At 40.0% G+C, this 12,986-nt stretch overlaps 2 protein-coding genes across 2 annotated transcripts in view; both read right to left on the reverse strand.

Annotated features, from left to right (window-relative positions):
• Positions 1 to 12,986, reverse strand: part of pcyt1bb (phosphate cytidylyltransferase 1B, choline b) — a 658,357-nt gene that overhangs the window by 213,091 nt on the left and 432,280 nt on the right. The gene's annotated exons all lie outside the window — the stretch shown is intronic.
• Positions 1 to 12,986, reverse strand: part of limk1b (LIM domain kinase 1b) — a 29,959-nt gene that overhangs the window by 16,423 nt on the left and 550 nt on the right. The window contains exons 2-4 of the mRNA XM_087301928.1: positions 5,370 to 5,508; positions 2,110 to 2,219; positions 1,441 to 1,608 (exon numbers count right to left, since the gene is read on the reverse strand). Coding sequence (XP_087158054.1) covers positions 1,441 to 1,608; positions 2,110 to 2,219; positions 5,370 to 5,508 — 417 coding nt within the window. The remainder of the gene's footprint in view (positions 1 to 1,440; positions 1,609 to 2,109; positions 2,220 to 5,369; positions 5,509 to 12,986) is intronic.

Genomic DNA, 12,986 nt, shown 5'->3' on the forward strand with positions numbered 1-12,986 from the left:
ATGCTCCATTAAGAGTGAGCCTACAGCTAATTATGCAATGATTCAAATGATCTATTAAGAGTAAGTCAACTGTAAATGACTCACTGATTCAAATAATCCATCAAGAGTGAACCTATAGTTAATAGCCCCTTTCACACATACAGACCTTTCCGGAAAATTACCGGCAATTTTCCGGAAAGGTTGTATGTGTGAACAGGTCCTTTTTGAAAATACCGGTAAATTCGTTCTGGCTATTTTCCGGAAAGAGAAGTTGTAACATTACCGGCAATTTGCCGGAATGCTGCGCTGTGTGAACGCAGAAGGAAGATTTCCGGAATAAGCGTGTGCACGTCTAGAACGTGCTGACGTGAGACGTCTGCTTTAGCCAATCAGAACAGTCAGACGCATTTACGTCCGCGCGGTTTATGAGAATAAAAGCCTTTGAATATTTTCCCAGACACATTTAGCTGCTAGAAGTTAGTCAGATCACGTTTATATGTTCTTCTTAATGCCAACTGTGTAAATGATCATCGATGAGATGCTTATGATAAGCCGTTGTTTGTTTACCTTCAAGCTTTGCGTGTGCCCATGAAACAGCCTGTGAGCGCCTGCACACGCACATATTATGAACATCTCGAAATGCGAAAGTTGTTTACAATATTGATCATCCACAGAGTTTGTAATTTAGTCAAATGTTTACAAATACAAGCGCAGCCATTTAAAGCTCATTTGTGGTGAATGATGTCAGAATTTACCGGTATTTTGGAATGGATGTGTGAATGCTCTTTTCCGGAAAAATTCCGTAACGTCCTCGCCTGTGTGAACAGCGCTTTTTTCAATATACCGGTAAAGTCGTTCCGTAAATTTTCCGGATATTTACCGGTATCACTGTGTGAAAGGGGCTATTGACTCAATGATCCATATGATCTGTTAAGAGTGAGTCTGCTGTTAACGACTCACTGATTTAAATGATTCATTAAGAGTGAGTCTGCTGTTAAGGACTCACTGATTTTAAATGATCCGTTAAGAGTGAGTCTGCTATTAACGACTCACTGGCTCTGTTTACACCTAGCATTAGCATGGATTTGTGTCAATCCTATTAAAAGTGACATGGTAAGTACGGTTGTAAATGGTGTGTGAAATGTTTTGAGCTTGTCCTCTTGTCACACAGTGTAAAGACATCTATGTGTAAACAGGGCCACTGATTCAAATGACCTGGTCAGAGCAAGTCTACAGTGAATAACTCATTGAACCAAAAGATTCCTTTACAAAGAATCTTCAGTTAACAACTCAAAAATTTTAATGACATTGTCAGAGCGAGTCTATATATATAATGTCTATCTGATTCAAATTATCTGGTCAGAGAGAGTAACGATTCACTGATTCAAAAGCTCATTTCAGAGAGAGCCTGTGGTTAACAACTCACTGAATGTGTGAAAACACCCTTAAATTAAGACTCACTGAGACACAGTGACCAAATGCTCTTTGTCATTCTTTTCCACAGTGAAGAATAAACCTTGTCTGCTTTCTGCAGAGGGAGGAAATGACATCGAAGTCACCGTATGAGGAAGCGGTGAACCTTTTGCTGCAAAATGCTGTGTCGACACCTTCTGGTAATGACATTGACCACTGCAAGAGAAAAAGAACATCATAACCCTGCTAAAAAATCTAGCTTAAACCAGCCTAGGCTGGTTGGCTGGTTTTAGCTGGTCGACCAGGCTGGTTTTAGAGGGGTTTTGGCCACTTCCACGCTGGTTTCCAGCCATTTCCAGCCTGGTCTTAGCTGGTCAGGCAGGAAAATGACCAGCTAAATCCAGCCAAAACCAGTATGACCAGCCTGGTTTAAGCTGGACATAGCTGGTTTTGGCTGGGCTCCCAGCCTGGCTAGGCTGTTCAAGCTGGTTTTAGCTGGTCATCTCCCAGCCTAACCAGCTAAGACCAGGCTGGAAATGGCTGGAAACCAGCCTGGAAGTGGCCAAAACCCCTCTAAAACCAGCCTGGTCGACCAGCTAAAACCAGCCAACTAGCCTAGGCTGGTTTAAGCTGGATTTTTTAGCAGGGAAACCAGTGAAAATAGAGGTGCTTTTCCATCAAAACTCAACATGAGCAAATATTTGGAGAAGAACCGACCAGTATAAGTTGGTGGAATCCACTAAAGCGAAAGAATCACCATCTCCAATGAAGACATCACAGCTTTCACAGAGAAAGCACTCTGGGTGGTATTTATTCTTCCCGGCCACCTGCAGAGATGACAGGAAGAAGCGGAGTTATTGTATATTTTCTAAAATCTCTTATGTTGAATTCAATTTCCTCTAAAAGTCGGGATGGGCAGATGACATCATCTATAAAAGTGAAGCGGCACAATGGAAGGAAGCGAGATTGTGAGTGGGAGGGTCGCCTGCCCTCAGGTCATGCAGGAAACGCTGACAAAGAAATCCCAAAACCTCCAGCTAATCGGCCCAAGATGAGACAGATCACATTACCGTCTCCATTTAGTGGGTGAATAGCTGTTTAAGTAAGCAATCTCTAAAGAAATGCATGCAATTCTCTGCATTCATGCTCGGGATATTATGTTCCTGTCGGGATTTTCGCAAAAAGGTTAAATGACAGACACTGATGATGTCATATTTTGTTCTGGTAATGCTGGATTGCTTTTGGGAAGAGTTTATTTGGAAAAGTCTTGTTAGTGGAACTGTTCAGTGGGACCGTTTAAAGCAGGGGTCTCAAACTCAATTTACCTGGGGGGAGCAGGAGGCAAAGTCTGGGTGAGGCTGGGCCGCATAAGGGATTTTACAAAAAAAAGTCCTCAAATGTCATTATTAACAGTTTTAATTATTTCTTCTGAACATGAAGTGTCCTGAACATTAATAGAACATTGAGTGAAGATTATGAACAGTTCTTCTGAACATGACATCTTTTGCCTACTTCTTGCTGCCAGAGACTTGACAGCGCTTCTTCTCACAAATCTGAACCACATTTGGCTTTAGAGCGGAAGCAGTTGAGACCCTCAGTATGGCTTGAAGATGATCATCATTAAGTCTAGACCTGTACTTTGACTTATTGAAGTTCAAGGTGGAGAATAACTTCTCACACAAATATGTGCTCCCAAAAAGGCCAAGTCCTAGGGAAAAAAGTGGGGGAACTCACTCAAAACTTCCATTCCCTCACCTAAAAAAGGCGTATATATGTATAAATAAAACACCCCCACCCCACTCCAGTCACATCAGTCTGTACCAGTCTGTATCTACCTATAATATATATAAGATGCAGGCTGTAGCTAGGTAGCTAAGTGGCAGGCAGGGGCAGGAACAGCTTACCTTGGTTCTGGCCGGCGCGAGTTCCCTCCTAAACACTTCCCGCCTGTCAGCGTCTAACAAAGGGGCGGGGTGCGTGGTGACGTCACCGGCATCCCCGCCCCTTTGTTTACACGGCGGGCGGGGAATGCCAGTGACCGCTGTGTACGAATAGAATCAGCGGAGCGGGGAGCGCTCTCTCTCCCCGCTCCACTGATTCTGTCAGTGTACAGCGGTCGGCACGGGCCACAAAATATTGCACTGAGGGCCGCAAATAGCCCGCGGGCCGCGAGTTTGAGACCCCTGGTTTAAAGGAACATTCACTTTTTTACAACTCCTCTGGAGTTAAACTGTTGAGCTATACCATCTTTAATATCATTTATTTGTAAAATCATTGAGCCTCCTGCACCAAAGTTCCTTGATCATTATGTCAGAATGAGAGCATAAATGGTAAAACTCCACAGTTTAACTCTATGGTACAGGTGTCAAATTCAGTTCTTGCGGCGCCGCACAGTTTAGCTTTAAGCCTAATTGAAGAGTTCACACTTGGTGCGGTTTATTCATAAACTAATTTCGAGAGGATCACGTGCTTATAATCAACACGGCTGGCTCCTTATCAGCTCCCTCATCAGCCCTCTTAGATGATTACGGAAGCATTATAAATAACCTGAGTTTTTCACTCCAGTTATCTTCATCTTGAGGCTTCCCCCCTTTCCACCCCTACATCCTCCCCCTTTTTTCTGATCGGGCGACACGGTGGCTCAGTGGCTAGCAGTGGTGCCGCACAGCAAGAACACCGCCGGTCCAACCTTTCGGGCCGGTTGGTGTTTCTGTGCGGAGTTTACATGTTCTCCCCGTGTTCGCGTGGGTTTTCCCCGGGTTCCCCGATTTCCTCCCACCGTCCAAAAACATAAACCATAGCCAATCGACTAAAACAAATCATCACCCAATACAACCTTAGTTTACACTTCCCACGGTGACAAGCAGGGGAGTTCTCGAGACCTACCAGACCTCGAACTCCCCTCTCGCCCTTCTAACGGGAGGGAGCCCCGGGCTCGAGGATATTACGAGCTCAGGGCTCTCTCCCGGGACAGCATGCCAGATACGCTTTATTGATTATCAGCTAAGTGTAAACTCTTGAAGCTGATGATTGATATTAAAGCTTGTATGGTATACTGTCTCGAGAGAGAGCCCTGAGCGTATTAGATCCTCGAGCCCTGGGCTCCCTCCTGTTGGCAGGGCGAGAGGGGAGTTTGATCTTAGGTAGATCTCAATGAACTCCCCCCAGTTTATTTGTAGCTAAATGACAGATACGGATGACTGAGGAGAGGAGTACTCGCTGAGAGCTTGATTATGGTATCAATTTTGTGTGTTCAATTTACTAAGTGCGTGTTATTTGGACTGTGGGAGGAAGCTGGAGAACCCGGGGAAAACCCATGCGAGCATGGGGAGAATCAGCAAACCCCACACAGAAATGTCATCTGGTTTAGTAGGGACTTTAACCAGAGATATTCTTGCTGTGAGGCAACAGTGCTAATCACTGGGCTGTCCATCTGGAAAGGAGTGGAAGTAGGGGTGGGGGGTGGGATGGGTTCTTCAAAACGAATATAATGAGATAAGACAAACTCTGGTTATTTATAATGAGTTAGGAATCATCTGATGGAAGAATCAATCATGAGCTGATGCTGGAACAGCTGAGAACAATCATAAGCACGTGACCCTATCAAAAATAGTTTATAAATTAACTTCACTTCAAGAGTTCACACTTGGCTGATGATTGATAGTAAAGGTTGTTTGGCGTGCTGTCCCGGAAGAGAGCCCTTAGCTTATGAGATAATAGTGTCCTGGGCTCCCTTCCATTTGCAGGGCGAGAGGGGACTAATCCCAACTTAACATTGCATGTCTTACGATGTGACTATTGAGGACTCACACATAACGATATCGATGCTGAAACTATACAGTTGAAGTCAGAATTATAAGCTCCCCTGTTTATTTTTCTCCCCAATTTCTGTTTAATGGAGAGAACATTTGTTCAACATTATTTCAACAGTTTTATTTTTTGGTTGAACTAATCCCTTGTCAGTTTTGTACTCTTACCATAATGGGACCGGTGTTGATGGACTCCGTGCAGCCATAGCACTGCTCCGCAAACCGAGACAAGTAATGTTTCTTACAGAAGAACTGTCCATCTCTTTCATAGTACCAGTCAGCAAGAACAGAATTACATTCACAACACCTAACAAAGACAAAGGAGAATAAAACAATTAGACAAAAAAAAGTTGGTTCAGCCAAGTTAGTTTGCTTAAAATGTACGGCACCATGCCGTATATTCGATTTGCTGAGCGTATATTCGATTTGCAGTTTTAGCTTAGCATGAAACATTGAATCAAATTAGATATTGATTTTCATTTTGATCATTTTCCTAGTTAAAGCTTCACATTGTGTACTAACATCTATGGAAAAACTAATATTTGCAAGCTTCTGCTGTGTGTGTGTGTGTGTGTTTATGTGTGTGGGGTGGAGGGTCATTTTTACATTTTGCGCCACGCTGTTTAAATAGCAAATGCATTTGCGCTCATATGTGCGCCCATTGGCATTTTGGTCTAAAAAGGAAGGCGTGTTGAGGCGCATTGCCAGCTCAGTGCTATTTTGAGAAACTTAAATAGTCTGTTCACAACACTTTGAGTTTTGATAAATTTGATTGAACGACCAGTTAAATATTAAACCCCTACATGAACTGTTTAACTTAAATAATTCATGCATTAACAAACCTAAAATAAAAAATAAAAGCAGCGTGACAGACTGCCTCAAAACATATCCGATTGCTCTCTCTAGTAAACGTGATTTTTAAGTGTACTTTTAAATAGCTTATTACTGTACTTTAAAATATCACTTTAAAATGTTTTGTGCAATTTGTTCGTTGATTCGATAAGTTTATGTTAATGGGACCTCATAAGCCGGAAGAAAAGGAGTCAGACCTGTTTTTAAACACTTAGGGCCTACTCACACTATGCCATCCGTACCGTGCCCAGGCCCGTTTCCCAGATCGTTTGAGAAGTGTGAGTGCGCTGAATCGGGCTCAAGCACGGTTCACTTGGCCGGCCCTGGCCCAGTTGGAAGAGGTGTGCCTGAGCGCGGTTCACTTGGGCTTTGGCACGGTACGCTTGTGTGTGAGTGCAAAACGCACCAAAGCCCGAAAATGAAAGCGAGACGTGACTTTTAAGGGGCTGTTTCATATGGATTTATTAATCATTCTTACTGTTCAGTGAACGCAAACTGCCGTAGTTTATTAAAGATGAGAACTCCTCACAGCACGACAGCTGCGCGCCTTCAGCAGACCTCCTCATTCCTGCAGCACGAGAGCTTTATGATTGTTTATGAGCGCCAAAAGAGGCGGATCTGTTTGGCGAAATATCTGACTGCGTGTCACCACATCCCTAAGGACTGTTTGGCGAAATATTTGACTGCATGTCACTGCATAACAAATGACTGAAACGATATAACTAGAGAAATCTCCACTGTGCTGCTGAGTGAGAGAGCGCTTCTCACTGAACAGCGCAGCAGCGATGACGTAAGCGTGCCGAAGCCCGTTTGTGGTGTGAGCGCGGGCCGTCGGGGAAGACGGGAGGGGGGACAAGCGTGCTTTGGCCCGGTTCGAGGCAACTGTACCTAGTGTGAGTACGGCCTTAGCCTTGGCTTTGTTTTTATTTAAAAATCCTCTTTTTGAAACGAATTTCATTTGGTATCATTTTTTTGTAGTTACCTACAAAATAAACAAGAAGAATGAATATTAGAGGTAATAATATTAGAGGATTTTGGGTACTTTTGTCATTATGGAGAGTGTTGGGTTGAAAACATAGACTCCACTCTCCGGTTTCCCCCACAGTCCAAAGACATGTTGTTCAGGTGAATTGGGTAGGCTAAATTGTAGTGTATGAGTATGAATGAGTGTGTGTGGATGTTTCCCAGAAATGGGTTGCGGCTGGAAGGGCATCCGCTGCGTAAAAATGTGCCGGATAAGTTGGGGGTTCATTCCGCTGTGGTGACCCCACCCCAGATTAATAACTGGACTAAGCCGAAAAAAAAATTAATCAATGACTATTTAGCAATATGGTTTAATTGTCCTCCTTACATATTTAAAATAACCTTTCTTTAAAAGTTATCTGTGTTTTTATGCATACATTTATATTTTGCATAAATGTTGTTTATTATAGCTTTTAAAACTTTAAGACATCTTAATTGTCTTTAATTTAATATTGTTTATGCCACATTGCATTCATAAAAAATATAGTTTTGGTTTGACTTTTAGAAGACTTTTAGATTAGTATCTCATTGTGAGTGTTGATTTAATAAATGAAACCAAAAAATGACTGTTTTTTATATAGCAGTTTAAAATAAAGGCGACAAGGTGGCGCAGTAGGTAGTGCTGTCACCTCGCAGCAAGAAGGTAGCTGGTTTGAGCCTCGGCTGGGCCAGCTGACATTTCTGTGTGGAGTTTGCATGTTCTCCCATGTAATATCATACTTATAGAAGAGTCGAGCTTAATATAAGAAATATTTAAATCATACAGTCAAAGTCAGAATTATTAGCCCCCCTGAATTATTAGACTCCCTGTTTATTTTTTCCCCAATTTCTGTTTAACGGAGAGCAGATTTTTTTCAACACATTTCTAAACATAAAAGTAACAATAACTCATTTCTAATAACTGATTTATTTTATCTTTGCCATGATGACAGTAAATAATATTTGATTAGATATTTTTAAGACACTTCTATACAGCTTAAAGTGACATTTAAAGGCTTGACTTGGTTAATTAGGTTAACTAGGCAGGTTAGGGTAAGTAAGCAAGGTAATGTATAATGATGGTTTGTTCTGTAGACAGTCGGAAAAAAAGCTAAAAGGGGCTAATACTTTTGTCCTTAAAATGGAGTTTAAAAAATTTAAAACTGCTTTTATTCTAGACGAAATAAAACAAATATGACTTTCTCCAGAAGAAAAAATATTATCAGACATACTGTGAACATTTCCTTGCTCTGTTAAACATCATTTGGGAAAGATTTAAAAAATAAAATAAAATTCAAAGGGGGGCTAATAGTTCTGACTTTATTTATGCTAAGCTAAGCTAGAAGTGCTTTAGTCAGGGGTAAATAAAATAATCTGATTTCAAAACAAAAACAAGATTATTTTGTTTACCCTTGGCAGATAATTTTTATCTTGAAAGGAAAAACTCATTTAAATTATTAGACTTATTATTTCTGAAAACAAAACAATATTTTTTTCGGGTTGTCAAGAAAAATCTTCTTGGTTTTAGTTTTTGGATGTTTTGACTAGAAAAAAAGGCAAAAACTTTTAGTAAGAAAAGCATTTTGTAGTATTCAGGGGGTTTGCTGTTCTTGCGGCATCTGAGCAGGATGTCAGCCAGTCATGTGTTCCCCAGCTGGCGGTTATCAGCTCTTCCATCCTTCCATTCAACATAACACAGGCCTCACACGGAAACACATGCACATTAAACACACAAACACACTCGTGCGCTCACACACACACTAATAAAGTCTTAAACACTGGCAAAGCAGAATAACAAGAAAGTGCTGTTCAGTGCTACAGCTTTACTATACTTCAGTCGTATAATTAATTGTTATTTTGGAGAATTTGTGCTACCTAGTTACATTTCCAAGAATAAAAATTGGATTACACTTTACAATAATAGTGCATGAAAATTGGTGTATTTTTATGTAAACTAATCATTACTTTATTATGAATTAATGATGACTTAAGTCATGCGCTGATCATGGACAAACATTAACTACAACCTGAGTCACATGAGTTCATAAGTGAATAACAGCTACCTTAATTACTTATTAGTACATGTTGTTAGTTAATGTATTAATTAACATTTAAGTTTAAGCTGAATGTAGCCAACATGAACTCATGAGCTGTTAATGCATAATTATGTAATGACTTTACTTGGAGGGCCACATCATCATGACCTGTTTCAACTGTTCATGTTGATGTGAAGTGTAAACGCAGCAGACGGACGTGCATAGGGAGTTCATGAGTAGTTAACACTGGGTTAATGATGATGTGCCCCTCTAAGTAAAGTCATGATATAATTATACATGTCATGAGTTCATGATGGTTAAATTAAGCATGAACTAATACATTTAGTAACAAACAATCATGTCCTGCAAGTAATTAAGGTAGCTGTTATTCACACATGAACTCATGTGACGTGACTTAGTTCATGATTAGCGCATTCATTAGCTCATTATTAGTCTGTAATAAAGTAACATTTAGTTTACATATTTGATTTGATTTGATTTATTTATTTTCAAACAGAAATATCACACATAAAATATCATTAACAAAAAATACATTTTAACATGGTGGAAAATGGAGTGGGATGAAGCACAAGCTAATTAATTTCCCACACCATTACCACATACATCATCTGTCTATTATATAACCCCCCAAAAAAATTACGGCATATAGCCATTAATTAAAATTTAATCAAACCAGCGACCTACTGCTCCACTGCTTCGCCCCCTTCATCATTATTCATTCATTCATTTTCTTGTCGGCTTTGTCCCTTTATTATTCCGGGGTCGACACAGCGGAATGAACCGCCAACTTATCCAGCAAGTTTTTACGCAGCGGATGCCCTTCCAGCCGCAACCCATCTCTGGGAAACATCCACACACACACACTCATACACTACGGACAATTTAGCCTACCCAATTCACCTGTACTGCATGTCTTTGGACTGTGGGGGAAACCGGAGCACCCGGAGGAAACCCACGCGAAGGCAGGGAGAACATGCAAACTCCACACAGAAACGATAACTGAGCCGAGATTCGAACCAGCGACCTTCTTGCTGTGAGGCGACAGCACTACCTTCTACACCACTGCCTCGCCCCCCTTCATCATTATATTCCTTTAAAATATATATGCAACGCGCCAACAATGCGCCTTAACACACCTCTTTTCTAGACTGAAACACCCATGACTCCACAAAGTGGTGCAAATGGATTTACTATTTAAACAACGTGGCGGAAAACGAGGAAAATTAAGGTTGCATTAATCTGAAAATAACAACACATTGGGGCAAACATGTCTTGCGCCCTATTGCGTCGGGTGTATGATAGGGCCCAAATGGGTAATCATTAAGATGTCACTTAAATGGCTAAAATAGCCTACAGACAATAATGCACAACAGCAATTCATGAGAATCCTCACTATCAGACTCTCCATCATTGATGGCATTTCGAGGATCTAATACCTCTACAAATTGGCTTCTTTTATGACTTCATTCATTAATTATATATCACAACTAATTCATTCAGAGAAAGTGGAAGTCATTGGTGAGCAAGTTCAAACATAAGCTGTGCATAAAGTAGGCATTATATAAAATTTGCTGTTGCATATGTATGTAAAATGCCATCTGGTTTTATCCAAACAATTTTTAACATCTGGGAATTGTAAAGAAGATAGTTTTAATTAAAGTCAATAGCCCCATGTGTGAACAGGTCCTTTTTGAAAATACCGGTAAATTCGTTCTGGCTATTTTCCGGAAAGAGAAGTTGTAACATTTCTGGCAATTTGCCGGAATGCTGCGCTGTGTGAATGCAGAAGGAAGATTGCCGTAATAAGCGCGTGCACGTCTAGAACATGCTGACGTGAGACGTCTGATTTAGCCAATCACAACAGTCAGACGCATTTACGTTTTACGCATTTGCTCACGGTTTGTGAGAATAAAAGCCTTTGAATATTTTTCCAGACACATTTAGCTGCTAGAAGTTAGTCAGATCACGTTTATATGTTCTTCTTTATGTCAACTGTGTAAATAATCATCGATGAGATGCTTACGATAAGCCGTTGTTTGTTTACCTTCAAGCTTTGCGTGTGCTTGTGAAACAGCCTGTGAGCGCCTGCACATGCACATATTATGAACATCTCGACATGCGAAAGTGATCCTGCGAAAGTTGTTCACAATATTGATCATCCACAGAGTTTGTAATTTAGTCAAATGTTTACAAATACAAGCGCAGCCGTTTAAAGCTCATTTGTGGTGAATGATGTCAGAATTTACCGGTATTTTGGAATGGATGTGTGAATGCTCTTTTCCGGAAAATTTCCGTAACGTCCTCGCCTGTGTGAACAGCGCTTTTTTGAATATACCGGTAAAGTCGTTCCGGAAATTTTCCAGATATTTACCGGTATCACTGTGTGAAAGGGGCTAATGACTTGGAGGCTTTTATTGAAGGTCTGTTATATACATTAGAAAAACAGTGATGGGTAACAATTTACTAGAGACGATCTGATACCATTTTTCCCTTATCGATACCGATTCCGATACCTGAGCTCAGGATGTCAGCCGATACCGAGTACTGAACCGATACTGGAGTTCGTATCTATAGAAACAGTTGTGTTTATATTACTAGCCCTGTTTAAATTGACAGAACTATTGTTCAGTGTGCTGCACTTATCCATTCATAAAACGTAGAAAAAATACACACAGTTAACCTAACATCAACAAATCAGACATTCAACAGTAATAACTTTAAAAGTAATGAATCAGAAACCAATAAGATGGCACCATTGTCAAATTCTTAAAAATATATATAATTTGTGAAGTTTTGATCGTTTTTTTAAGTTTTCGTTTAAAGAACATGTTTAAGTGTATACATGGTCTTGTTCCTAAAGTAGTCTGTGAGTTAACACATAAATTCAGTAGTGCTGGGGCGAAGACTAGAGGGGCAGTAAGTGGGAATTGTAGAATAACCGCTGTGGGTCAGTCATCCTTTTCAGTAAAAGGTTCACATCTATGGAATGCCATGCCTGTTCATTTAAAGTTACAATCAGAACTCCCAGTTTTTTCTGTAAAGCTGAAAGAATGGTTGAAATCTTTACAGCAATGTGTGCATTAAGCATTATTCCTTCAGGTTGGTCTCTTTTACATTTCTCTTTATGCAGATTGACTTGCATTTTATGTTTGTGGCTTTGTAAATATTGTACATGTTTGCTGTATTGTGTTTTATTCTTGATTGTTTTCATTTTTTAATGTAAAGCCTAACCAGGGACGAGGGCTGCAAATTAGCTTTATGCAATATGCCCCATGTACACAACATCGGTTATTTTATATAACTATATCTTATTGTTATATATCTTGTATAACAATGTCAAGTGTATTGTCCCTGTAAAATAAACAAGCAAATAAAAAAATAATAATAATAAATATTTGACTAGCAAAAAGCACACGCAGCACAAAAACATCTGGTTCGTCAAGCTGTGCTTATGTGTGTATCTAATATGTGTTATTTATCATACTAAATACATTTAGGGGTCTGGTATAATGTTTCTCTCTGCCGTCTAATAAAATACACAACATATTTAAGCAGCTGTGGTGTTTTCTACAAAACCAAACCGGAAACTGAGGGTGTGTGATGTTATTAGGATGTTGTCACACAGGACACGGTTTATGCCAATAGTTATTAAAGCTTATTTCTCTAGATTTGAACATTCTACTAAACATTTGGCATCATGTATAAGTCAGCAAAATATACAACATTGCTCTTTTTGGATATTTTAATAAAAAGCAATCTTATGTTGTGTCTTTAAATGTATGCCAATGCAATTTCTATCAAGTTGAATATGTTTATGCATTATTTATCCACAAAGTCTTATAGTAACACAATACTATTATGCATTTTAAAAGGT

Source organism: Danio rerio, chromosome 21, assembly GCF_052040795.2.
Source record: "Danio rerio strain M-AB ecotype USA chromosome 21, GRCz13ab, whole genome shotgun sequence".
Classification (NCBI taxonomy): domain Eukaryota; kingdom Metazoa; phylum Chordata; class Actinopteri; order Cypriniformes; family Danionidae; genus Danio; species Danio rerio.